Here is a 27,613-nt window from a genome sequence, read left to right on the forward strand (position 1 = left end):
ACGGACGATTAATATTTGTTAGGCACAGTTCGAGACATGGCTTAGCGCTTCAGAACTGAAAGAATGTTTTCATTGTATTGCCTGTCAGTATTACTAGGTGTATCTCCACCTCAATGCATAAACATGAATAATGTCAGTTGAGCGGCCACAAAGCAAATATCATAAGCAACACACAACTCAGAGAACAGATTTTATTTAATAACTATCTCAACAATTTCTTTACATGAAAGACCGTCTCTTAAACTACGTCAGCATCACATGACACACAGAAAGTTCGTAAAAACAATTTTCACAACGATAACAGATGTTAAAAGTTATAGACATAATGGCACGGGGCACATAAATGTATCTGACTGGGCAATCGAAAATCAAGTTATGTCTCATTTATGCAGTGAGGTGAGGCGCTTTAGTTCATTTACATCAACTATATTTAAAAATATTAACTTTATAAACATAACAACGCAAAAACCTTTGGAGACAACCAGAACGGCAAAAGTTAATACGTAATTACAAGACGTCTCGCCAGGCGGCGCCTGAAGTCCAGAATAATGAGGTTGGGTTAACGCCCGCTATTCAAATATGAACATAAAACAAAAACACTGAAATCAATACATTTATCATCTAAAACATATTTTCCAAAACTTCATACCGAAAATGTAATATAATTCGAAGTGGAGGGTGTGGGAATTAGGGATTGGATTTGGTCATTCAAATTCATAATAAATAATAAATCCAGAGGAAGACAGGGACTTATGTTATGCAAGTTCTCTCTGGAAGAAACATTTTCCTGTAAAGAAAGCAAAGCAGAAGAAAAGGTAAATGGTTTATGCAGTAATCAGTCAATGTGAATCAACAATGTTATTCTTAATGTATTTGACCCATTTCCTCTACCTTTACGAGAAGAAACTATACAGGTAGGAGAAGCCAACGATTCCAATGATAGCACAGCACAATGTGATCATCATCTTCTTCTGCAGCATGAATAGAGATCGCATTAGAAATAAGAAAAGCGTGAGCATTTGGGGTCGGATGTACCTCTGTTGATCGGCAGGTTTGTGGTATATGACAGGCTTTAGTGATGAGCCAGAAGGGGAACAGAGGATCGGAGAGGAACAACGTGTGGGTCTGTGTGTGTGTGTGCGTGTCTGTGCGTGTGCGAGTGCGCGTGTGTGTCTACGTGTGGTAGCATGAACATAGAATAATTAAAAGGGACTTACCTTCACTTTGAGAGAACAAGAGGCACATAAGTGTAGGCTGCTAAACAATAAAACCAAGTGCGCTCAAGCTTCCCAGAAAATAAATGTAGGCCTAATCCAAAACACCGGACAAAGAAATATGCCTTGCTTAGAAAGTGTCTTAACGTCGCTCGCAAGGCATGCTCGAACAGAGAAAAATAACTAACTCAGAAAGACACATTGATACATACGTACATTGATTAAAAAAAGTAAAATATTTAATTTCTTCATCAAAAATATTTGGCATCATATAACTTAAGAGTACAATTAAACAGTTAAAGCACATAGCTACTTTTTGGCCTCCCTTATAAATTATACAGAACTAATAAAGTAATAAGCATGGATGTGGAAGTCTGCTTGTCAATAGGGTATCATTGGTAATTGCGAGTGGAAAATCATTTGGACTTATGAATTTAAAGTACAGTATGGCTGATTTAAGCAGGATAGCATTGGCTTCGGTGTTTCCTGTGAAGCAGAGTAATGTTAAAATAACCTCAAATGGAATTGGTTATCACCACACCATGCTCAAAGTCTGATGACCGTGATGTCAGACATTGAGCAAACTTCTGAAAAGCCATTATTATAATGAATCTTATTTGATGCACCGACTCATTCAATCGGGATTGCATGAATAAGACTAGTACAGAATAAGAGAGGCTTCTCCACTCATATGGGAGATGTATCAGTAGAATGTGTGCATAATGAGGTACTCAACAAAAAAGATGCAATTGATAATTAACACGATTTAACCATTAATGACAGATGATCAGAAAGTGCTGAAATGTTTCTTCCCTCCATGGGAAATAAAATGCTCAATGCAGGAGACGATAGATAGCTTCACATCAGAGGACGTGTGGAGGATTATAAGGCACCGTGTTGTGGCAGTGTCGTGTTGAAATATTAGGGAACCGAGGAATAACGTTACAGGAACCGCCCCGCGTCTGGTCACCCAAAGCCACTCTTGAAACTGAGGGACAGAAATTAAATGAGACGTTTTTTCTTCCAACATGTATACAAACATTTCATGTGTATGTGCTTGAAAGTCGTGGCACTGAACCCTCATGTGCAGTCAAAGGTCTGTGTACTCTCAGCTCCCCGACCCAGGGGGGCCAATGTCCCACCACAGACCATCAGGACTGAATGCACCCTATTAGTCCAGTTAGTTTCAGCAATCAAACTCTTTTCCATACATTACTGGTTCCATCCGGTCTAGGTACAGTCCAGTGGTCAGAGACAGAACAACACGCTGTATGTGTCCTATGCTAATATTAAGGGTCTTTGGGCTAACGAATGTGATCCATCTGTAATAGATGGGCTCTCTTTCCACCAGCTGATGGGGGGCCGGGGGGGAGGGGTGATGATGATGATGATACTGAGGAAGAGGAGGAGGGTTTGTGTTCCTATAGAGTCTGAGAGAGGATGATGGCGAGGATGACCACAGCGATCACAGCACAGACCACAGTGATGATGATGGTCTTCTGTAGACAGAGACACAGAGATGGAGAGGAGAGGAGGGTTAATGATCAAGTAAATTTAGAGAACAATCAAAGATTGAAACTCCAAACAGGGAAAGCAACTAACACATGATTGGCAGTTTTCCACTGGTGTAAACACACTTTACCCCTCACTGATAGTGGGCCTGTTGGACTTATGGCAGAGCACCAGTGTTCCTGCTGCCAGGTAAGCGTTCCTAACTTCCAATATAGGAACGCTATATAGGAAGGCGTATATACATGCTATTTAAAAGGCTCCTCCCACCGGCATACGTTACTTTGTATACACAGAAGAGGATATCTTCTATCGGAGTATGCATTGATCTTCATCCAGAGTTCATCAAACCGTAGTTGCATAACTCTGGTTTTATACTGCAACACTTGCATACATAAACGGCACAACCCGTTAGTTAAGGTCCACCTGTGTTGACTCAGATATGATAAAACAGTGATCATGGCTAAGGTCGAATAGTCCAAAAAATGACATCCTATGCCTTCTCCTTGACCCCGATTGGAAAGACGGGGATAAGAAAGGAAGCACCTTTTCTTAGCATTAGGGGAATTCTACAAGCACTTATCCTGGCTGCCACTTATGTGTCATTGTTCTTAGTTAGGAGCCTTCCCAAGCAATGAAGACTATTCGGCAGGAGCCAGTTCTATTGCTAATGCTGCTTTCTTATTAAATTAATTCCTGATGTCATGGTAAATTAAGCGTGTGCTTGATGTAGTGCAAGTCACATCCAAGCGCACCAATTTGAGCCAATGATGAATTGCAATGTTCTGCATTTGTGTTGCTGTTCTGCAAGGTTTCAGTGCGTCACGGTTCAGAACCATTTACCAAACACCCGACCAAATAAAGAAGTACTTCCTACAACAAACTGTTGCTTGTTTCTCTAAATGCAGGTTGGCTAGAATTCATTAAATAAGAGTTGTGCGTGTGAGTGGGGATTGGGGAAGCAACACACCCAAAAAAAACAAAGTACAACACAAACAAAACACACCCGACATAAGCCAACAGGACAGTGCGAGCAAACATTCCCAACAAATGTAAATATACCACGTCCCCACGGCGACACCCACATTGAGAGAATGCAACCCCTTCATCCAGAGCTGGTGGACAGACCCACATCTACTGCAGTATGGCGGAGGCCACTCAGGCCAGGTACTCACCCTCACTCTCTCCTCCTCAACATCACTTCAGTCCTACTGACAACCCCACAATGAGCGCAATAATGGCCAGCAGTATCAGCACTATCACCACTATGATCACCGTTTTCTGTTGGGAACAACATCAAGGTTTCTCATGAGTCTGTGATCACACACACATCACACTGTGAGGCCTCTTTGGATTCATCAACGTCATTAATGCGGTTCATTATCCCTCGACAATAATAGAATATCAGAGTTTTAAGACAAGTAAAATGTCTTCTGCAAAATAGAACTGGAAGTCCAAAAGTTAATTTTATATTACAATACCATAGAAGCTCAATGTAACAATGTCATGCCTTAAGTGTGGCAAGGTGAAGCCAGTGTACATGTCCACATCAACACATTCCTTTGTTGCACCCACCACAACATATAAGCAGACAAAGAACCAAATACAGGCGCAAAATGCTTTTTGCACCTATAAACCGACATAGCAATTATACATGAATAATCAAGATGAAACCTGGAGGGAAAAACTGGTTAAAGAAGCTTGAGCACAAGAATATTGTGAAACTGTCAAAAGACAGGAAGAACGAAGCATATGTGCATGTGATTGTGTGTGTCAGAGGAGGGTTTTTGAGGAATGATTTTACAAGGTTCCACAAGGTAAAGGAATCATCAGACGCAGGGATCATGGTCACATTTCAGGTAAGTGTGGAGGAGGGAGGTAATGATGGCTTGAGGTTTGGGTGGAGTTGGATCTTCGTGTCATCAGCCTGGTTTCCCAAAAGTATTCCCGTTGATATAAGAGGAATGCTCACCCTGCACACTGCTGTACTGCAGTGCAAGCGGCCGTGGTCTCTTACTACATCAATGGGTTGGCCAATCGGGGACTCCCAGGCCAGAGAGATGATGTCATGGATCTGCCTTGTGCCTACAGTTCCTCAATGGAGTTAGTAATGGTGTTTAGGATCTTCTAGCGATGGGCAACCGCTCTGTCCATGTGTTGGCATTGGAAAAAGTGTGGCTCCACAGATTACAAATTAGGATTGGAATTACCATGCAACATGTTTCATTAAACTGATGAAATGGATAATGGTTTTTTCCCGTGCTGTCCTGCTCACTAATACACCCTCGTGCAGAAGTGCCTACACTGATTATCCTCAGTCCCCGCTGGGGTCAGCATTACGGGGGGCTTTGGGAAACCGGACCGGTGGTCTTGTCCAATCACATGGCGCGCCTCAACTCACACGGCGCGCCTCCTGCTGGAACTTAGCCGCCTTCTTGGTGTCTGCCACCGCCCGCTCCACGAAGCCCACCGATTGGTCCATGTTGTTCTCAATCCTGTCAATCATTCCACCCTGACAGAGGGGTGTGTGTGTATACGTGTGTGTGTATGTGTATGGGTTCGACAACAATGTAAAAAGCAGAAAGAGATAGAGAAATTTAGAGGTCAATATACTTGTGCGTGTGTGAGGTCTGAGGGCGTGTGAACGGCGTGACATAAGGAGAGGGAGTCAGGTGTTAAGTGCTTAGAAAAGTATAAGCAGCCATAGGGGAATAAGGAAAGAGGCAAAGGGCCTTCACCGGAGTCCGAGCAAGAGCAGCTGACCTCATGAAGTGTAAAGGAAGAAAGCAAAGTACCTTCCGGGCCTTGGTCTGGTACCTTACAGCCTTTTTGGTCTCAGTTTTGGCCACCTCTATGTGGTCCACCGACTTGGACACATTCAACTCGATGTTTTCAACAATGTCTCCCTAAAGAAAATAAGAGACATACGAAGAATTAAAGGCAAAGTGGTAAGAGGCAAAATAAGATGGTTAAAGTTGGTGAGTTCTCAACACTTTACAGATGGACCGAATGAGATGAACAGCTGAATGGTGTGGTGCTCACAACACATAACCTCAAAGAGACTTTCACATTGACTTCAGCAATACGCTTTGGGGATTAGTGAAAAAAGACTGGACACAATATGTACATTATCAAGAGATAAGATCACATCATAATAACACAACAAAGACCACATAGCGGGGAAATGGAGAATCCTTACCTCGATATGAGAATTGCCTCAGGGAAGCATGAAGCAATCAGTAAGAAATAGATGTTTACATAGCCTTTCAGAGAATAGTACACGCTGCTTTATATAAAACACGGCATTTTGACTTATAATAGAAACAATGAAATACATCTTTGGACTTCTCTGGATGTATTCAGCGAGTACTTTACAAATTCATTAGAAACCAACCTGGACATGGGATAAAAACTAAAGACTGATACTGTAGTCTGACTGCTGAGCAGGGTTTCATTGTTAAGCAGATATAGCTGAGCATATATTGCTAATATTATTCCTAATATAAAATGTATGCATTATATATGAATAAACTATGTGAATCCCGGGTGAAGTGTGAGGTTTTGCAGAATATAGATAGAAAGGGATTGGTTAGATCTAAAGGCCTCCGCTCCTTAGAGGGGAAGCATGGGGATTGATTTGAGTCCAGGCCCAGCAGTAGGTACCAGGCCCAGGGAGAGCCGCCGCTTGGGGAGGGACCAGTGAGCGTACCTGGCTCTCGACCAGCATGGCGATGTCCACAAACATGTCGTGCAGCTCCTTGATGCTGCTCTCCAGCCGGACGATGTCCTTGTGTCGGGCTTCGATCTCGTTCAGGGCCTGCTTGGAGATGCCCGAGTCCACAATCTGCCGAGTTGAGCAGCTTTAGAACACTAGTTTTATTATGAAAGATCTAGCTTTTAATGATCCAAAATACATTCCATGCAATGAAAAGAAAATGATGAATATTTAATATTACAAATTCCCTCAAATCTCCGTGACGTGCATGACAGCGGGAGCTCACCCCTGCGGTGAACACGGCCGCGTTGCCGCTCTCCAGCATCTCCTCCAGCTCCTCGTCCGTGGTGGCTTTGCCAGCTGAAAGGTTAAAAGGTTATGAGCGATGAGCATTAAGAACCCTCCAGAAGGTGATTAGTCTGGGAGTTGGTGTGAGCCTCACTGATCTCCAGCTGCCTCTGGATGCGGCCTTTGCTCCGCTCCCTGAAGTCCACCTGCGCCTCGTTGTACTTGGTCATCACCTCCACAAACTTCCTGGAGAGCACAGCATGCTGGGAGGACGCCATGAGGGATTGAGGGGGGGACCAAATTAATGACTCAGACTGGATAACTATTGCTTGATACAAAATTATTCTACTTTCGATGCTCCATAAAGTAGGCCCTATGGTCAACCACTCTGCACGGCCACTAGATCAAGTTTATTATCATCATCCATTTTTCAAAATGACGCAACTTTAGTACACAAAAGGCAAAATTAGCACGTTGTGTGGTGCTGTACTGTGGGTTGTGCAGCTCATTGACCTGTGATTTGTGTTGTTGCGTGTTCATTGAGGTGTGTACCTGTGATTCGTGTTGCTGTTGTGTGTTCACTGAGGTGTTTACCTGTGATTTGTGTTGTTGCTGTTGTGTGTTCAATGTGGAGGTGCATACCTGTGATTTGCATTGTTTATGTTGTGTGTTCATTGAGGTGTGTGTACCTGTGATTTGCGTTGTATATGTCGTGTGTTCATTGACGAGTGTGTACCTGTGATTAGTGTTGTTGCTGTTGTGTGTTCATTGAGGTGTGTACCTGTAATTTGTGTCGTTGATGTTGTGTGTTCATTGAGGTGTGTACCTGTGATTTGTGTTGATGTTGTGCAGGTCATTGAGGAGGTGTGAACCTATGATTTGCATTGATGTTGTGCGTTGTGTGTACATGAGGAGTGGTGTACCTGTGATTTGCGTATCCTCATGTCGGCGGAGACCCTCTCCTGCTCATCTGCCTCCAGGTTCCTCTCGATGGCTGAAGGATAAACACGAGTCTCATTTCATACAGTGTTGGATAGCTAGTGTCGCGTGGAATGTTGTATTGTTCGAATGCATGATGTGTTATTTTTAGTACTGTCTTGCCTGTGCCTGTGTGCCTGTGCCTGTGTGCCTGTGTGCCTGTGTGTGTGTGTGTGTGTGTGTGTGTGTGTGTGTGTGTGTGTGTGTGTGTGTGTGTCTCACTCTTGAGCTTGTTTCTGGCGTTGTTGGCCATCTTCTTGATGTCGTTGGTGATGGCCTCCAGCTCATCCTGTGTTTCTGTGTTTGGATGGACAAAACGTAGTTATCTCTAGCTTCAAAGTCCATCGCTGATCCTAGCTATACATGAGATCACTAGCCTTTCTAGCAGATGCTTTGTTGTTATGTTCAGTTTGATAGAAAAATAAATGTTTCGCATTTTAACAGCCTGAAATGGATAATGAATCCAACAGCTGGTGGTAAATAGGGGCTCTCTAAAATACCTCCTATGAAATACAAAACAATATCAAAACCTTTGAAGGATTGGGCCGAACATTGTTTAGCAATGACAGAGCCAGAATGTTCACCAGCCTCCTGAACCCTCAGCTAATTCTGCCTTCAACCATTGGAACTGGTATGACGGCGTCGCCATGAAGGAGTAAAAACAACCGTTGGTGGAAACAGATACTGGCCCTTCTCTAAAGCCAGTAAAAGATGATAGATCAGCCCTTGTTCTGCCAGGAGAAGGCGCTGGGTGAGGGGGCAGGCGTTCGTACTCTGGTCAGACGTAGGTGCCGACAGGATGACCGAGTACAGCTTCCTGACCTCGGCCACGTGGTCATCGATCTTATCAATACTGTTCCTGATGTCCTCGATCTGCACAGCCAAACACACACAACCAGAGACACATGAAAACTCTAGCACACAAGTCAGGCTAATAAAACACACACACACACACACACACACACACACACACACACACACACACACACACACACACACACACACACACACACACACACACACACCTGACAAAAGAAGTCATCCATGAAGGCTGCGTTGTCCATGGAGATCTCCACCTCATCGTCATCTTGGTCGCACGTCTTCAGGGAAACAAAGGAAGGGATTTTAAATATAGGTATATGGGGAAGGAAGAGGCCCAGAGTATAGCAGCAGGCTGCTCCAGGTATCTCCCAGGTGGAGCCCTGAGCAAGAAGAGTATAGGGATTGTCAGTTTGCTTAACCAGTGCATGAAGTTTAAAGGAAAGTATAATAATAATCTTCAGTCCAACGTGGGCATTCAATTATACTGGAGGTCCAGAATCACAACACAAGATATAACTCACTGCCAAAAAGAAAAACTTCTCAATTGAAATATCAACTTCAACATATTCACTAGCAAATAGCGCACCACACAACCTAAACAAGCAGCATGCGTGAAACTTTTCTTCTCCTCTTTATGAAATGATCACAAAAGGCCCAGGTATCACAGGCGGTAACACAAGCAGCCTTCACTCCCCCCCTTTGTATCAGCTGATCAAGGAGAAGGAGCTGGGTGAGGGGGCAGGCGTTCGTACTCTGGTCAGACGTAGGTGCCGACAGGATGACGAACGCCTGCCCCCTCACCCAGCTCCTTCTCCTGGCAGATGATACAAAGGGGGGGAGTGAAGGCTGCTTGTGTTACCGCCTGTGATACCTGGGCCTTTTGTGATCATTTCATAAAGAGGAGAAGAAAAGTGCCACGCATGCTGCTTGTTTAGGTTGTGTGCTAGAGTTTTCATGTGTCTCTGGTTGTGTGTGTTTGGCTGCGCAGATCGAGGACATCAGGAACAGTATTGATAAGATCGATGACCACGTGGCCGAGGTCAGGAAGCTGTACTCGGTCATCCTGTCTGCACCTACGTCTGACCAGAGTACGAACGCCTGCCCCCTCACCCAGCTCCTTCTCCTGGCAGCTGATCAATTAAGGGTCTTAATTGATCAGCTGATACACAGGGGGGGAGAGATGGCTGCTTGGGTTAACTTCAACTGGGCCTTAATTTAAGGTCCAGTTGAAGTTAACACAGGCAGCCTTCTCTCCCCCCTATGTATCAGCTGATCAATAAAGGCCCAGTTGACATTAACAAAAGCAGCCTTCTCTCCCCACCTGTATCAGCTGATCAATAAAGGCCCAGGTGACGGTAACACAAGCAGCCTTCTCCCCACCCCCCTATCAGTGGGCGGAGCATTGCAGCTGCCTCTTTCACGTGGTCACAGGACCCCCTCGGATAAACACGCTCGCTGCAGCAGTGACAGAGAATGATGCCACAGCGAAGGGAAAGCCCTGCTACAGCTGACTGGGAAGGAAGCCCAACTGTTTAACCAAGATCAATAACAGGACACAAACCCATGATATGGCGCCACCGTCGAGTGAGAAATGGAAAATAAGGAAAATGAGATAAATAATAATGAAGGAGGCTAGAAATACTGTAGCAGAGAGTGGTTGTCAATAGTATTCAACACTTTCCTTAATTGCTTGACCTGACCAAAGTCAAGGTGTTAACCATAGTTCATTCTTCTGCCACCTTCTGACCCAATATGAGCTGGCAGGGTCTGCACTGAGGAGGTGGAGCTCTGCATGTCGACAAGACGAGGACCTCTCGCCTGCTGGAGTTAAGTAAATACCAGCATGTACCGCCTCAACCCGATATTGTTTTAAGATATGCCCCCAATGGCTCCTATCGATCTGTATTATAAATCATACTTACAAATGCAAAGATAAAGGGAACAAACTTCCGCCAAAATAGCAGTGTCATAGCTAGTATTGCTGAGCCGGCGGACCATAGTCAAACCGGCTGCATTTGTCATTGCTCCTATGTTAAAATACACATGTACAAACAGGCCTATATCACAATCATATAACAGAGAAGAAAGGCTGGGATTTCCAACCTTTTACACACTCCCTTTTCATACATTTGAATTGCAAACATGGACCAGATTAAAGTTCCAGCCAGCATGTGTGGGACGATTTAACAGCGTTGTGAATTTACATTAATTAACATTGAGAATGCCTCGTCACAGCAAGCCATTTCTACCTGAATAACTCCCAGGTTGTAAAGTGGCCGTTCTCGACACACTCTACCACACACGTTCTGCTACACCGAGATAAGACAATGCAGCCATTTCCTTCCCATTCAGCGAAAAGGAAACAGTCCAAAAAAAACAAAGAAAGAGTTGCTTTCACCACCAAGAGCAAACCGCATTCATGTGAATGCTGACAGCGGCTATCAGCAAATGGAGGCAACTTTAATAAGTTAGCTCAACAGTGGCCTCGTAAACCTCAATGCAATTTGAATATGTAGGTCAACTCTCACTGTTGGATTGAACGAAAGGAAGCTCAAACTGATGCAGCAGGGTGAATCTGCTTGTAGTTTTATAAACTCAACAGTGTCATGTTTGTAGTTTCCATCGTTAAATACTGAGAGTCTTGTAGGTACAAATAACTTCTTTATGTAGAAAGGCCTAACTAGGGACAGGTTGGACATCTGGTATGAAAGAAGACAGCTGTTTACCGGTTTCAAATACGTACAATAAAATAAGGTCAAGGCAGACACTTTTCTCAGTATACTGACCCAACAAAGGGGTTTATTAGATATTGACAACTGGTTACAGTATCTTGATTTACTTATTTGAGGTTTGTATACATCGAAAAACCCTTAATGGGAAATTCCACCACCATTCGATATTGCATTCCACATATTTGTAGCCATCTATTTGTAAATGTACAACGACATAGTAGGCAAGAGTTTAACCCGAGGTTTCCTCAAATTATACAATGGAGGAACCAGTTTAAATCTGTTTGGGTCAAGGAGTCGATTGGTAGCCCAGTCAGAACCATGTTGTAAAGCCATCACTCTCGTATTACTGATGATCATAAAGGTGGCCCCCTAGGCTGGACATGATTTGGGAAGGGTTTCTATGGAGACCTGGCCTCTTTTTGTTACGTGGATTGTTGAGAGCATTTTAGAGCATTGTTATGATGCAGTGTAAAGTTCAGCATTACATCTTTGTGACGAGAGAACAGCCATAATTAAATTGTCCTAACTCGTAATGGGCATGCAGACTTTCGAAAAAGGCTGACCAATCTAAAATGAACACAAAAATGAACAAAATTAACACAATTTTCACGGAACGCTGAAGGCCTCAAATGTCTTAAGATTGGGAGGTTTTGGTTTGATGTAATCGTATGTTCAATGAGTTTGAGAGGCGTTGTAGAGAGGTGGCTCAGTGACTTCCAGGTACCATTTACATACAACATTGTTTGTTAGCGCCATATTTACTAAATATACTGGGGGGTTATATGTCCTCCCCTGGATATTACGGCTTTGAACACTGATAGCCACTTCAGAGACTTAATCATTATGACTTTTAATAAATATAAAATGGACACAGCAGTAATAAAGGTTCAATAATACAAAATGTATCAGTTATTAATACATTGATTGTTTTACATTTAACTTGATATCTTTGCTCTTTCTGTATTAGTTTAATTCGTATTCAGTGTATTTTCATATTGACCTTTACCAGGATTGGGGTCAGGATTTATCTCAATGTTGTTTTTAAAGGTTATTGTATCATTGTTAAAATGAATACATTTAACCAGTTATGTGTATTATGCATGTTGCTAAATGGGTCTTTAAAATGTAAAATTATATTTCGTATTAGAAAGATTTATACAATTATTATATTATACAAAAGGACAGAATCTGGTTAAAATTCGTTGCTTGTCATAATGCTGTGTTTGAAATAAAAAATACAGAAATAAATAAATTATGTGCTCAAACTCGAAGATGGTTTAATCATATAAACCTCACATAATACTAAGAACAAGATACAAAAATGGATATCCTGGATTTATATTTTGGTTTTGTGATCAACTAAATAGAGTAAAACTAGATCAGAATACGTTTTTTATGCATCTTTGCCAGCTGTCTATATAGGATGCATCACACAACATTCAAACAGAATCAATCGATCCTCAATAATTAAACTGCAGTGTGCGACCACACTAAACTGCACTGAAGCTTTACAATATGTTACATAATCTGGTCCCAGCGCATCTCACGTGCAGACTTCCTATTGGATGAATTGTGTAGTGGCTTAACACAATTTAAATCCCCATGTTGCAGAGCAGCTCCAGACCAGAAATAGATCAAAGGTTAAGACAGGGACCGGTCCACAGCCACGAGAACAGGTGGACGCGGACGTGGATCTGAGCGGAGACACTGATCATGACCTCTGACCCCTCCCACATCACAAAGGGGACCAGTAATAGCAACAATCGATGGAAGAGCATTCCAGTGCTATTGCAGGTCGGGGTGTCCAATAGTGTCCAGTAGGCAGACAGACGCAGGGACAGATGGAGGCTGCTGGGCGGACAGACCCAGGGACAGATGGAGGCTGCTGGGACAGAGGGAGCAGCAGGAGGAACGCCCTCATCACGGCCATGGGAATGACTGATGCATTATGGGATATACTTCTCCCTCCTCTCCTGCCTCCTGCTGTACCTCTGTTTGAAGTTTAAAAATCACACACAAGATGATCCGATGTTGACTTTAAATACATATTATCGTAAACTGTACGTTAATGTGTTTCAGTAAAGCTATTGGTGGAAAATACATACGTTTATTTTTAAAATATGTAAAATTGACATGAAATACCATCAAGGTAAAACATTATATGTTTTGTTAGTGTTAACGTTAGTGTTAATTTCCCAAGCCATCATTAGCGTTATTTCACATTAGACAATGGAAGCAATATTCTGTATGTGGGCTTGAAATGAACATTAGCCTTGGGTTGCTTATTGGAGCAGTCGATTTAAGACAAGGAGAGTACTGAAGTACAGAGTAACTCCAGACTAAAAAGGATCTATGCTCCTCTTTCCCACAACCCTCCCATTCTGAAAGACAGGTGTGTCGCTGGTGAAAGGTAACACAGAAAAGTCCAACAAGGAACTTTCTTTATAGCATTTGCCTGAACCTGTGGCCTAACAGCCAATATATTTAATTCAGCCATATAAATGATACGAACTATGTGTGATACATCACATGTGCCTGAAGACACACAAACGTCTACGACTTGAACGCAGCAAATATTTGGTCACCAGTCACAGTGTCTCTATGGTAACACACTGAGGCCTAACCCAGACTTTAGGCAGAGCTTATTGTAGTTAGAGAGGTCTATCCCTGCTCGATAGTAGACAGCAGTGTTGAGAACGAAGTACATCAGGTGGAGTGACAGGTGCCTGAGACTATAAGTGAGGCCTTACGTCACCGTATTGAATTTATGACAACATGTCGAGAATATGTTAACTTAAAATAAGTAATCAGGAAAAGTGTTACACTTGACGATCGTTAGAAGGAAGACAAATTAATAGACGAGAGAGATAAAGGATCATGCGAAACAGCTTACAACTCAGCAATGTATCAAAATCCTATGAGCGAAAACAAACTAAACCGATTCTGAACGATCCTATGAGTTTATGGCCGGTTTGGAACCATCGACCCCGACGTGATCGCCACAGAATTAAATGTATACAGACGTAGGCTAAAGGTTTGAATGATCTGACATTTACTAACAAGAGTTAAAAGATGAGCCCGGGTCTGTTTTGTGATTAGATAAAGGAACTCTCAGTAGAGGAAGTGTAGAGACGTGAGGAAGTCTCAGGTGAGCTCACCGCTTTGAGCTGCTCCAGGCGGTCCTTCATCGTGTCGGGTCTGGAGCTCTGGAGAGAGGCACTGAATAAAGACGGTAAAGCGGACTCCGAAAGCCGATCAGTTCTCTCCAGGGGGTTCCCACCGCCAGGGAAAACTTGCCTTTTCAAAAGTCTAGTCCCGGGTGTCTCTGAAGAGGACGGTATCCGCTAGAAGAGATGTTCTGTGAATTCTCCATACAATATGGCTGCTGAGGTTAAAGCGTGTGGTTTCCGCTAAATCTCATCGCCCGAAGGATTAAAACAGCAGTTGTGTCCAGCAGCATAATCTCTCTCCCTCTTTCTCACTGCTCGCCCAAAGTAATCATTCTAAAACGCACTTTATATTTGACGCATGCGTGCGGAGGACCTCTTTGGCTCTTGCATGAGGCCCCTCCCTGGGCAGCAGGAGGATGTGAACCTGCTCAAAGGTCCCTGGGCAGGAGGATGTGAACCTGCTCATAGGTACCTTGGCAGGAGGATGTGAACCTGCTCAAACGTCCCTGGGCAGGAGGATGTGACCCTGCTCAAAGGTCCCTGGGCCGCAGGATTTGAACCTGCTCTAAGGTAGCGTTACGATAGGCTTATTGATAGGGGTAACGATATATGTCCTGAAGGTGTTGGGCAAATATAGAGATCGAAAGGGCACGAATGGAGATATCGATCGACTGTTTACTTTAGACCCGCGCGCGCACGCCCGTAGATTTTGGGAGAGCCCCACTACGTCACTTTTTTCCCATTCAGCTCGCGGAGGTTTCATACGATACTCAAGAGTTTATTACGGCCAGCGACCGTCCGCTTGACGTTGTTTACCGCGTCTCAGCCAGAAGAGATACGATTTAATCAAACGTTGTCTCGACAATTCGCACATGTTTATGAACTATGCTGGAAGGGTACTGCATACAACTTGGACCAGTTTTCGCCAAACGCGCGGTTTTTTAAGTGTTCAATTAAATCTGAAATGGGTAACGACGGAATGTTTGGTTAAGGTATGAACACACATGGACATAACGACTGATTGGACATGAGTGACACCGTGTGGCAAAATTCAGCGGTTACTGCCTCCGTCATAACAGCATGAAAGTGTAATTTCAAGTCTTATTTCAGAGTTTAGTCAGACCATAGATGGTGGCGCAGCCAGACACATGTCATGCTTCAAGTATTGATGGGTGTACCCATCATGACCTGGGATACAGAACCGTGTCTAAAAAATGTAAAATAATGCAGTTTAAATACGTAGACATAGAAAAGGTCCAACCAAACGGGTGCGGTTTTCAGGTTCATGGACAGCTCATGCATTTAACTTCGATATACATGATCTGTATCCCCTTGCATGTTATATATACATATACACAGTACTATGATCTCTTCAGTTCGACTCAATTAGGTTGGACAAGAGCACTCTCATAGGCCACAACACATTTAGATACAGCCAGCATTATATCTCGCTCTAGCATTAAATATTTTGACACAGCTGATTTAACCATGTCCATTGAGTTTGCCTCAATGCTCACTTTAATATGCTGCAAAACTAATTTTATTCTTGCTTTGAAAGAGGTGAACTGTTCTGTTAACAGATCTTTCAACTAAAAGATTAATCAAATCTGTCAATATTCTAATAAAGATCAATGTGTCCCTTGGTCTGAAAGTTTGATTACAAAATATTGGTGGAAAACTGAAGTAGGTTCAAGTATATGTAAACAGTGGAGTGGAACCATTTGGTCTAGATAGCTCATATACACAGACACACACACACATGTCGGTGATTGTATATTGTGAATGTTTAATTCAAATTTTTCCATAGTGCTTCCAGTGGGAAATACAACAGCATTAAGTAAGCTGGCTAAAATCTCTGGAGGGTGCTTGAAGAGGAGTGGCACCTTTCCATGCCAACAACACTAGGTTGGGTCTGTCTTATGCCATGAAAATGGAAACGCAACTTCTCCAGCAATTTGTCTTGTTAAACACAAAAATGTTCAAATAAAAAATAAATCTGCAACAGGGGTTTACAGTAAAAGGGTCCAAGGTCAACGGTATGGGCATGGGCACTGGTAACAGGTTAAAGCTCCTCATCATCATCTGGGAGGGCTGTGTTGGAGGCAGTCTGAAGAAGGAAGGTTGATGTAAATACCAGCATGAAAAAAGTAAATTTTGACCTTTTATAAAGTGAAAGGACGGATTCAACTTAGAGAATATGATAAATACTAGATCTTCATGAGGAGCTGAGTTGTGTTGACAATATGACATCGCATTTTACAGGTAAATCCTAAATGGTCGGTCAAGTTAAGCCAGGGTACCAACACTAAAATAAAGGGGAGGGTACTTACTCTTAATTCATCCTCGTACTGGGCAGCGAGGTTGGGGTCCATCTGGACCTCTGGGGGGGCGAGGGCGGGCATCTCTACAAACTCCAGGTTGGGGTCACCCACCAGTTTCCTCGCTAGCCACAGGAAGGGCTTCTCGAAGTTATAGTTGCTCTTGGCTGAGATGTCGTAGTACTAAGGAGACATTCGACACAAGATGCATTGTTTTTTAAACTGCCCATCTTCCAGTCTGAGGTGATGGTCGCTGGACTTCAGAGGTGATGGTGGATGGACGTGAGGTTACCTGCAGGTTCTTCTTGCGGTGGAACACGATGCTCTTGGCTTTGACCTTCCTGTCCTTGATGTCCACCTTGTTTCCGCAGAGGACGATGGGAATGTTCTCACAGACGCGGACCAGATCCCGATGCCAGTTGGGCACATTCTTATAGGTTACTCGGGAGGTGACGTCAAACATGATGATGGCACACTGAGCTAAGGGAGGTCAAGTTCAATACAAAGGTTAAAAACATGCAATCGTTGGATAGAAAAGACAGGTTGAGCATTTATTTTTTAATAACCAATTGTTTGTTGATTTCCTAAAGAAACATGGCGTACCTTGGATGTAATAGCCGTCTCTGAGTCCGCCAAACTTCTCCTGTCCAGCCGTGTCCCACACATTGTAGTTAATCTGCCCTCTGCTTGTGTGAAACGTGAGGGGGTGAACCTCTACTCCGAGAGTGGCTGGAGGAGAAAGGTCACATACATAAGATGAGGAACTCTTTCAACTTTTCGCAGTTACATGTCAGAGGTGATGAGTAGTTTTGGCCCCAATAGTATAGTTGTCATTAACAATCTGGAAATACAATTTATGGTCAGTTTGCATCAATGGCCACTGTTAACGTTCAGGTTCTTAAGCTTTAAAGGGGTTGTGTAATGTCACCACATTCCTTTGATAAACCATTACAAGCAGATCGAAAATCGGCCCTTTCCTGTGTTTCAACCATGACATCACAAGATGTCCACCTAGATGTACACTGAATAGAGCAGTCTACCAGTCTACCCAGGCGACTATAGCTAAAGTTGCTCATCTATCCATCCTACATCTAGGTAAAACACTCACTTGGGATTTCACCAAAACACAGGAAAGGGCAGATCGTATTGTTATGATGACTAATCACACCCAGTGTCATTATATAACCCCACTTATTTGGTCTCCTGGATTTCTAATGCCCATGCATCCCAGTTATGTGACAGGATTTGTTAATACAGATGACTGCATTATAGATGGGTGTAATTCGCACTCCGACAGTATGTACTTGTTAAGGTGTCTTGTGTGTACGTGTTAAAGATTTCGGTCCCAGACCTAAGGTACTCACCAACATATTTTTTCTCGAACTCTCCTGTTAAATGGCGTTTTACAAAAGTAGTCTTTCCAGTTCCTCCATCGCCGACCAACACGAGCTAGAAGAGAAGCAGGGTCAGGCTGGCTGGTACTGGCTAGGGCTGGTTCTACACCTGGTCAGCAGACACTCGATTATTCTCCAATGAAGACTGGATCATTCATAATAAACCATAAGCCATAAACACTCACCTTGAATTGCGGCGTCTGCGAGGGAAAGGCTGCCATTGTGTCTTCTTTCTGTGATCTGAAACAATGAGGACGTTAGCTTCTCGCCATCACATGCGACATGGATCAGCGACAAATTCACCAGAAGTCTAATTTAAATGCGGTTTGACCGAATGATTTCGAAAAAGTCTAACAACAACATGTTGAAGATATCCGCTCCTCCAGATGGATGTCAGAGTTTGGGCGGCACGACGAGCAGCTAATGGTCCGTTCTAGCATGTTCCACGATAGCAACATTAGCGCCTTGCGTCATCCTGGAAAGTTACTCGGCAACGTTCTTTTCTGCCCAAATATAAATCACCCTATCATCAAACACCGGATCTATCCCCAGATGTACAATAACAACACTGAGACACGGTTAGACAGACTGGTCTGGGTTACGTGTTAGCTAGCGTTAGCTCGATGCTACACACGAGCGACACTGCGCGCGGGCGGACTCTACAAGTTCCGAATCGGTTCAATATGTTCCTATATTGACCATTTATAAAAGAACAGCTACAATAATCTATTGTGGACTGAGTTCACGTTAAGAATGCAGCCCGGGTCGACCGCGGTGTGCAATAGCCTGTGTGCTAATACGTTAGCTGCAGCAGCATGGAGCCTTCCTTTATCACCGCTCAGGACAACACCGATGGTCCGTACTTTCCACGAGGTACTGCGCTACATCACTGCATTTACGGTTCGTTTGCATCTTAAACCTGGTTTCCCTACTACCGTTAAATTAATCCACCGTATAAATGAGATCCACCTGGGTTTAAATGTACGCTATGAAGCACCGATGCTCACTTACCCGGCGTTGCAGCAAAGAGAGGGAGAGTAAATGGCGGAACGTTCGCGGGAGATTCGGAGTGGACTATATATGGGCCGTTTCCGCCCTGGTCACGTGGACTAGAAGACGCACTTTCCGCCTGATCACGTGACGCTCTCGGCTGAAGACGATGCAACTTCTCTATGGAGTTAGATTCATGCCAAAACCCCTCACACACGCAAAACGTGTTTTGCTCTCGCAAAACGTGTTTTGCTCACGCATAACGATTCACACGCACACAAAACGTGTTTTACTCACGCAAAATGATTCACACACACGCTCAGTGTGGTTTGCAAATGCAAAACATCATTCACAAACTAAAGCATTTTGCTTCAGAAACAAATACAGTATGTTTTACACAAAGTACAAAAAAAAATCCTTCAAGTACACAAAACAATTCTACAAGTACGGAACACGAAAGCTGCGCGTGGATCGGAATGCATTTGCGCACGGATCGGATTGCATTTGTGTGAGGAACAGCAAGGCGGAAAATTAGTGCCAAAAGTCACGTGACAAATAAATGTCCTGTTATTCACACTACACAACAGCAGGTGGCGGTGTTGAGTCAGTTTAAGGCCGCCAGGACGATCTTTTTTCTCCCCAAAATCTTTATTTGATTCCAAAACAGAGTGGCGACACTTCCATTGGACTCACCTGTTGGCCGCTCATTTTGTTCAATTTAATCTCCCAAACTAGCTTTTCTCCGTGTCGTACGATTCCGTGACAAAGGGGCGGCAAGTCGCATAGTATGGAGTTGAATCCACACACGTTTGGCCGGCATCAAATAAAGATTTTGGGGAGAAAAAAGATCGTCCTGGCGTCCTTAAACTGACTCAACACCGCCACCTGCTGTTGTGTAGTGTGAATAACAGGACATTTATTTGTCACGTGACTTTTGGCACTAATTTTCCGCCTTGCTGTTCCTCACACAAATGCAATCCGATCCGTGCGCAAATGCATTCCGATCCACGCGCAGCTTTCGTGTTCCGTACTTGTAGAATTGTTTTGTGTACTTGAAGGATTTTTTTTTGTACTTTGTGTAAAACATACTGTATTTGTTTCTGAAGCAAAATGCTGTAGTTTGTGAATGATGTTTTGCATTTGCAAACCACACTGAGCGTGTGTGTGAATCATTTTGCGTGAGTAAAACACGTTTTGTGTGCGTGTGAATCGTTATGCGTGAGCAAAACACGTTTTGCGTGAGCAAAACACGTTTTACGTGTGTGAGGGGTTTTGGCATGAATCTAACTCCATACTTCTCACCCAAGAACTGTATCGATTCTAAGAATTTTTGTTTGTGAATAAAGAACTTCCCAAGTAAAATAAAAAAATTAACCATATAAATAAGGGACTTATCTTTACCATCGTCAAAGTAACATATCACATCTTTAAGAATAAAGTCATGAATGACCATGGGTGGACGGAAAATGAAACAACTTAAAGGGACACTGTGTAAAAATTACTCCCATCTAGTGGTACAATTGTATATTGCATTCAAACTAATAGTGCTCGCTTGTTCAAAAACTACGGTGGGCAGTATGTGCCAAGAAGCTGTGTCATGACATCCAATACTACCTCATCGAGTCATCGAGTGATGACGAGGTTCGTTATTTCAAACAAATTTCAAACTCCATTGAATCATTAGTGTAAGCTAATGATGTATGAGTAATTATTCCTCAAGCAAGATAGTGAATTATTTCAGTCATTCACGCTGGCTCAGAGTGAAAACACGTTTGCATTTCCTGTACCACGTAGTGCTTTTTGTCCCTCTCTGCAGTTCATAGACCGGAAGAACATGGACGCCTCCATGAAGCTTACCCGTCCTATGTAACTACATATTAATTATTCTTCGCTCAGGAGGATAAGTGAGATTTTTGGCATAGATCATTTTACACCAATGAGGACTTATTTATGAATGAATACGTTGATTTGAGGTAATAAATGACTAAAAAGAAATGCGCGAATATTACACAGTGTCCCTTTAAATCAGACCAAAATTTCTAGGTAAATTCACATTAAAAAAAAAGATGGGCAAATGTTTCATCAGCGAGTCCACAAAAGAAGCAGGAGCTATCAACATCCATATATTTTGATATTATAGAATTGACTGGATAGATTTTATGCAACATTTTTAAATGAATTTCTTTTACCTTGTTGGAAATACAAAATGTATGAGGGAAAAGCCACATCTTTTTCCAATTTATGTTTTCCAAATGCGAATTCCAGTAGAATCTTCCTCTTGGAATAATTTTGATTTTACTTTGCAATATTTGACGAATTAATCTATTATTACATTTATCTTTTAATTCCATGCCATTCAAAGAAAATGTAGGTATATCATAGGAAGTATGTACTTCATTAAAACAAACATGACTCTTAATCAGATGAGACAAACCTGAAGGAATAGCCTTAGTTACAGCATTTAATTCCTTGAAGGGAATAGGTAAACTGTGCTTTGTTATAAAGTTCTCATACGACATTATTGAGCCATGTTCATCAAATAAAGACAAAATATTTACAATATTTCTTTCAAACCATTTTGGATAAAAGAGGGAAGTATTTTTAATAGTTATATTATTATTATTCCATAGGAAAGTTCTGTGAGGAGAAAAGTTGTGGGTGTAGCATAACTTCCAGGCAAGAAGAGACTGCTGATGAAACTTAGACAATGCAACAGGAAGTCTATTTGGTGCGTAATTACATATCAAAACAAAAAGAGAGACCACCAATTTTATCAAAAATGTGGTTAGGGATGAAAAACCATCAAGAATTTGGGTTAGCTAAGCATCTTTTAAGCCAGTTAACTTTAAAAGTATTAACAGTATCAATGAAATTTAAAACTTCAAGACCTCCGTCCGCTCTATAGAAAATACTGCTTTTTTAAGTTTGCGTAGTTTATTTTTCCAAATAAAATCAAGGAATAACTTATTAATGACATTCGCTGTGGAGTCATTAACAAAAAGAGAAAGTGACGGATAAACAAAACGAGACAGCCCCTCAGCTTTAGATAATAGTACTCTACCATACAATGTTAAGTCCCTTTGAAGCCAGAGATTGAATATATTTCTAGTTTTCTTAATTCTCTCGTTAAAGTTCAAATGTTGTCTAACTAAAAGATTTCTTGTCATATGAATACCTAAATAGTTCACTGCATTCTTTATAGGAACGTTGTCTATTGATGTTTCATCACACTCATGCAAAGGCAATAATTCACATTTAGATATATTAAGCTTTAAAGGCACCCAGTGCAACTTTATGTAAACATTCAATGAAAAATAAACATTAAATTTCTAGTCTTTTTTACACGTAGTAAGTTTCAATAACTCCATACCACTACATATCGACATTCAAGGAGCAAAGATGAGACGTCGCTGTGTGGTGAGAACTGATAGAAAATCGTAAACAACAACAATCGCCGGTGGGGAGAAGCCATTTTTCCATTGACTGGAAGCCTGCTTTATTTATTGTAGGTTACAAAAAATAAAGAAAATGGCGGCATTGTTGTTGTTATCGATTTTCTATCAGTTCTCACCACACAACGACGTCTCATCTTTGCTGCTTGAATGTCGGTATGTAATGGTATGGAGTTATTACATATATATTTATTTATATAATTGTTAGGATAATTAATGTATTTAGTATGTATGTGTATGTTTATTGTATGTAGAATACTGTACTGCTCTCGGAGATTGTATTGCATAATTGTTTTGTTTATTGTAATTGCAGAATTGTTTAATAAAAAATAAATAATAATAATAATAATACAAAATAATTAAAAAACAGAACTGTATCGCTATTTGTGTATTTTCTTGAAAATTCACTTTTTCTTCTATAACATTAAGAGAATGCCATATATATAGTCCTGTCAGTCTGTATTGTGAGCATAAAAAGAGGATGGACACAGGCTCATCTCACACCCTTTAATTTAGGGATGCATCGAAATGAAAATTCTTGGCCGAAACCGAAAACCGAAAATGAGGAAACCAAGGCCGAAAACCGAAACACCGAAAGAAATTATTATGACTTTTTATTAGTATTATTAGTACCATTTAGGGTTGACGCGGTATACGGTATGTTGAGGCCAACACTGAGTTATCTTTTATTATTTTTTTCCAGTAATAATTTTTTTGCCGTCATCTTTAGGCCTATTTGATTAAAAAAAAAAGTTCTGCAGTTTTTCTTTGCACTGTTTTATTTTTGTTTTGTTTTGTTTTCATTGAAAAAAATATACAAACCTAATAGATAGGCTACCTAATAAAGCGTTGGAACACACAAGACCGGTAACCATAGCAACGCCTGTAAACAAACCCTGCGAAGCCCAATCCCTAATAGAGCTCCCCGCGCTACGGCCATCCGGAGGCGCACAGAGCTTTTGGCCATGATATTATATATACAATTATATTATACTATTATACTGTATATAGAACGTTATAAGAGAATTGGCGCGCTGCCAGACGCCTCAAAACTTTACCTCAAAACTTCGGTAAGTAAATGAATGCAGCTGCATAGCCCATTGCCAGGCATGGAGTTGGACTGCTGGGACTCGCAGGCAGTAAACAGACAGTCATCGGTGCAGGCAGTTAACAGACAGGGATCCTATCGGTACAGGTAGTCTGCCTGTATGTTAGCCGCTATAACAGACAGTGAGCCTATCGGTACAGGCCATTAACAGACAGCCTGCCTATCGGCACATGCAATAGATCGGTACAGGCATTAAACAGACAGTGAGGCTATTGGTACAGGCAGTAAGCAGACAGTCAGCCTATCGGTACAGGAAGTTCGCCTGTATATTGGCCTCTATCTCAGCCTCCCACAAGTCCCCGTTGTTGAGCAGCTTCTCCTTGTTGTACAGTAGCTCCTCGTGGGTCTCCGTTGAGAACTCAATGTTGGGGCCCTGGGAGAACAGGAGGAATATGGACCAAGTTAAAGGCATGGAGATTACACTTTAGAGAAAGATTTGGTTGCTATACATTCATATTATGATGCCACCGAGCAAGGTAATGATATTGAATTCTGTGTTCAACACTGAACACGACCAACTCTGTAAAGCCAGTGAAAGATAAAGGACATCCACCAGGGGGAGGTAGTTGAAGATAAAGGACATGCTATCTAATAGGGGGAGGGAGTTGAAGAAAAAGGACATGCTATCCAACATTGAGAGGTGAAGGGAGAGATGTTAAGAAGTTACTGTTCTAGAAACAAAGGGTATGTTATTAGACTTGACACAAAGACTAGTTTTAAATGCTAAAATGACATTGAAGTAATATTACTGCACAATTTAAAGTCAGTGTCTTTCACATTTTAAAGTCAGTGTATCTTAAGCGTTCTAAAAAGTTGGCCTCCGACAACATTCAAATGGCTCCAGATCTCTACATTTAACCCACAGAGGGACAGATATGTGTGCGTGGTGGGGTGTCTGGTTGTGTGTAACAGAGTGTGTGTGTTGTGTGTGGCAGTGTGTGTGTGTTGTGTGTGGCGGGTTGTGTGGTTGTGTGGCGGGGTGTGTGTGTTGTGTGACGGGGTGTGTGCATTGCGGGTTGTCTGGTTGTGTGTAGCGGAGTGTGTGGTTACGTGTAGTTGAGTGTGTGTAGCGGAGTGTGTGTAGTGGAGTGTGTGATTGTGTGTAGTTGAGTGCGTGAAGTGAGTGTGCTACCTGGACCATGGCGTCCACAGGAAATGCCTCCCGGGGCATACATTGGTTCAACATGTCTTTACATGTTTACTTTACAGAGACCATCTAAAGTTCACAAAGCAGCAGACGCCTCTGTCCCTCATACAGAAGACCCACGACCTGTGTGTGTGTGTGTGTGTGTGTGTGTGTGTGTGTGTGTGTGTGTGTGTGTGTGTGTGTGTGTGTGCGTGCTGCGCGGGGCTGATGGCCTCACACAGCTTGCAGGCGATGCAGCACTAGGGGACAGAGGGCCCTTCTCGATGGGGTAGTTGATGGTGGCAGGCTCGCGGAACAAGTAGCTCATGGTCATCCCCAGGCCTGAGAGGGACGTTCAGAAAATAACATGGAAAGAAATGTTAAATTGGATTTTTATGATGAAAATAAACATAAACAGCTAAAATTATATTCTTGTCTGGTGTTATAAACGCAAATAGAGTTCCCTTATATTCATGGGTTATTATTTTACATGGTCCATGTTTCCATTGTTACGGCTGCCGTCTAATGTGCATTTGAACTTAAATGATTCTGTATGCAAATCCAGCTGGGTGATTCCCTTCCGATGATTGGTCCCCTCCTTACTTCCTGGATCCCATCGAAGCTACCAATCGGGAGTCTCCAATCAAGCCAGCTGCACATAAATAGAGGGGACTGTCTAATATGAGGAGAACTGGCACTCGCGGGTTAGTTCCGGTTTTCTGGACTGGTTGCAGTAATAATATTTGACCACGCGGGGCGCTCGTAGGCGAGTCCAGAATTAATGGGAGCCAATGTAATTTTTTGTCAAGTAATTTTGCTATCAAAGGGTGGGGCTAAGATAATAAACTCAGCTGAATATTGCATTTTTTAAGGTCACGTATCTGTTCTAAAAAGGCGTTAAAAACATGCGATGACGTCACACACTGTAATACTGTCAGAGGTACTGCTTTACGGCAGTTTTCTAAAGCCCTTCCCTTGTCCCGCAACGATAACACCAGCTGTTGGAGGTAAGGCTTTTTTTTTGCCCTAGTTAGAGTTTTAGTGAGCTAATGTAAAAAAAAGAAATGCGCGAATGTTTTACATATGTATGTTACAGAGTGTTTTTTCTAATCCTCACTAGTGCCGATGATAAAGCTTTTTTTTTTTGTAACGATTATGAGCCATTTCTTTCTCCTAAAATAGAAACCTGGATTAGAATCATAATTTTAAGACTGCATCAATTTAGTTTACATCAGTAAACAATCTGCTAGAGAGCAGTGTTCTGTTGTTCTCCTCATGCCTCTTCCTTTCTTGATCTCTACAGTCGGACCTTGATGCTGTGACAACGGACAAGTCTTCTTCCTCTGTCCTTTTCCCCTGCCTCTGTTCAGTATGTTCAGTGTTGTTAAATCATTTCTCTTTTTTTTTATTAGTTACTGTTCTTATGGTGTTCTTGTTAGTGTGATGTTTGAAGAAACTTGCCTGTTGCAATGTTGGTATAATGTTTGTATAATTACTGTTATACAACTGTTACTGTTTCAATGTGACCCAGACCATATTTCTCATTTAACAAACATGTGTAGCTTATAATGTGTTGCATGGCAGAGCAATTAGGCCTACGGTATATTCAATGGCTTAAAACAAACCCATCTGTAAAGATCAGTGAATGCATAGAAATCAATGACAAGTGGTGTAGATGGTTTTCCCTCTGTGCAAGGTCATTAGCCCAAGTCCTACAAAAAAATAACGACTGTAATAGCGGATGTTTAAGTTGTTAAATCGTTAACTAACCATTTGTATGGAACAATCGGTTAAGGTAAGTTAAGTGCTTGAGTCTCGACACTTTAGATGGATTTGTGTGTACGCCTGAAACCGACTGAAACCGCAAACCATGACACACGAATCCATTTCTTTTTTAAACTATCTTTATTTTCGAAAAATAGACAATGACAGATTAAATGATATTGAGCGGGATATTGACTGTATTATTTAAGGTGGTCATAGCGTACCTACCATGTATATAACACATTGAACACAAGAAATGGAAGAAATTCCATTTATGCCCATGTACTTTCACCATACATAGGCTACTATCTAAAAAATAAAAGGACCTGCAGGAAAATATAAATACAGTACTCAAAAATTGAGTTAACACGTTTCTGATTGCTCTTCAGCTTCAGATGCCGTAAGAGGGGTCTCTGGTCGTAATCAGTCGCAAGTCCGTCCCTGACCAATCAGCATTCATTAGCAGAATGCTAGCGTGTATGGCCAACAACGGCCCAAACTGTAAGAAATCGAAAGGACATAAGTACTCACTCATTTGACTTTTGAACCATAATCTATATTGAACTTGCGGAATCTACAATAAAATTTGCGATATTTCTACGACAAGCAGGTGAAAGAGGCATAATTAGCCGTTTAGCCCCATAGACTCCCATTCAATCTGGACTCGCCCGCGATCACCCCCAGTGGATGTCTCATGGAACTACAACCAAAATCGGTACAATGGGGCGTATAGGGAGTGCCCAGGCTCTTCGTAGACGGGCTCTGGGGACTCTCTAAGGCCCCGTTCACACGAAGCCGAAACGGGCGAAACCGTTACGGTTTCGATCTATCCGGTTTCGAAGTATCTCCGTAAAGACGAAGCCAAGCGAAACCGGGTAGATCTGTAGAAACGCTGTGGTACACATTCCAGGCAAATAAGGGGCGCTGCTTCTGGTACAGAAATCCAGAAGAAATGAAATAAGAAGCGAGCAGAGGCGAGCATGCGCATAAAGGCTGCCCTTATGCGCATGCTCGCATGTGATTTCTGAGACTC

At 42.3% G+C, this 27,613-nt stretch overlaps 3 protein-coding genes across 7 annotated transcripts; all 3 read right to left on the reverse strand.

Annotated features, from left to right (window-relative positions):
- Positions 1-163: 163 nt before the first annotated feature.
- On the reverse strand, positions 164-14,873 carry stx3b (syntaxin 3b). Of its 4 annotated transcripts, none has more exons than XM_056600639.1 (11): positions 14,417-14,873; positions 8,730-8,804; positions 8,478-8,577; positions 7,927-8,001; positions 7,650-7,720; positions 6,881-6,989; positions 6,725-6,798; positions 6,433-6,567; positions 5,519-5,629; positions 5,125-5,235; positions 164-971 (listed from the first exon to the last, which is right to left on the reverse strand). In XM_056600639.1, the coding sequence occupies exons 1-11, from the start codon at positions 14,444-14,446 to the stop codon at positions 894-896; spliced, it is 969 nt and encodes a 322-aa protein (XP_056456614.1). In that variant the 5' UTR covers positions 14,447-14,873; the 3' UTR covers positions 164-893. The 4 variants fall into 4 exon arrangements, with proteins under 4 accessions (XP_056456614.1, XP_056456613.1, XP_056456612.1 ...); XM_056600637.1 differs by lacking the exons at positions 164-971; positions 5,125-5,235 and adding exons at positions 2,626-2,713; positions 3,899-4,004 and having other exon boundaries at positions 14,417-14,865; XM_056600638.1 differs by lacking the exon at positions 5,125-5,235 and having other exon boundaries at positions 165-2,713; positions 14,417-14,868.
- Positions 14,874-16,163: 1,290 nt separating this feature from the next.
- Positions 16,164-19,249, reverse strand: ran (RAN, member RAS oncogene family). Of its 2 annotated transcripts, none has more exons than XM_056600642.1 (7): positions 19,152-19,249; positions 18,326-18,380; positions 18,111-18,195; positions 17,350-17,475; positions 17,039-17,226; positions 16,759-16,929; positions 16,164-16,535 (listed from the first exon to the last, which is right to left on the reverse strand). In XM_056600642.1, the coding sequence occupies exons 2-7, from the start codon at positions 18,359-18,361 to the stop codon at positions 16,491-16,493; spliced, it is 651 nt and encodes a 216-aa protein (XP_056456617.1). In that variant the 5' UTR covers positions 18,362-18,380; positions 19,152-19,249; the 3' UTR covers positions 16,164-16,490. The 2 variants fall into 2 exon arrangements, with proteins under 2 accessions (XP_056456617.1, XP_056456616.1); XM_056600641.1 differs by lacking the exon at positions 19,152-19,249 and adding an exon at positions 18,941-18,972.
- A 4,682-nt stretch (positions 19,250-23,931) lies between these two features.
- On the reverse strand, positions 23,932-25,476 carry ndufs8b (NADH:ubiquinone oxidoreductase core subunit S8b). The gene is made up of 4 exons (XM_056601142.1): positions 25,443-25,476; positions 25,055-25,158; positions 24,823-24,849; positions 23,932-24,063 (listed from the first exon to the last, which is right to left on the reverse strand). The coding sequence occupies exons 1-4, from the start codon at positions 25,474-25,476 to the stop codon at positions 23,932-23,934; spliced, it is 297 nt and encodes a 98-aa protein (XP_056457117.1).
- Between the last annotated feature and the right edge of the window lie 2,137 nt (positions 25,477-27,613).

This window comes from Gadus chalcogrammus, chromosome 10, assembly GCF_026213295.1.
Source record: "Gadus chalcogrammus isolate NIFS_2021 chromosome 10, NIFS_Gcha_1.0, whole genome shotgun sequence".
Classification (NCBI taxonomy): domain Eukaryota; kingdom Metazoa; phylum Chordata; class Actinopteri; order Gadiformes; family Gadidae; genus Gadus; species Gadus chalcogrammus.

What these genes read in the sequence shown, in the direction of transcription:
- stx3b (XM_056600639.1), bottom strand. Translation starts at nt 14,446, where the DNA reads ATGAAGGACCGCCTGGAGCAGCTCAAAGCG. An exon ending in CGCCAGAAACAAGCTCAAGA is followed by an intron (nt 7,721 to 7,926) that starts GTGAGACACACA and finishes TTTATCCTTCAG; the next exon opens with CCATCGAGAGGAACCTGGAG. An exon ending in TCCAGCAGGAGGCGCGCCGT is followed by an intron (nt 972 to 5,124) that starts GTGAGTTGAGGC and finishes TTCATGCTGCAG; the next exon opens with AAGAAGATGATGATCACATT.
- ndufs8b (XM_056601142.1), bottom strand. Translation starts at nt 25,476, where the DNA reads ATGTGCAGCTGGCTTGATTGGAGACTCCCGATTG. An exon ending in TGATTGGAGACTCCCGATTG is followed by an intron (nt 25,159 to 25,442) that starts GTAGCTTCGATG and finishes CGTCCCTCTCAG; the next exon opens with GCCTGGGGATGACCATGAGC. An exon ending in CTGCATCGCCTGCAAGCTGT is followed by an intron (nt 24,850 to 25,054) that starts GTGAGGCCATCA and finishes ATGCCCCGGGAG; the next exon opens with GCATTTCCTGTGGACGCCAT.
- ran (XM_056600641.1), bottom strand. An exon ending in CGCAGACGCCGCAATTCAAG is followed by an intron (nt 18,196 to 18,325) that starts GTGAGTGTTTAT and finishes CTTCTCTTCTAG; the next exon opens with CTCGTGTTGGTCGGCGATGG. An exon ending in ACCGCAAGAAGAACCTGCAG is followed by an intron (nt 16,930 to 17,038) that starts GTAACCTCACGT and finishes ATGTCTCCTTAG; the next exon opens with TACTACGACATCTCAGCCAA.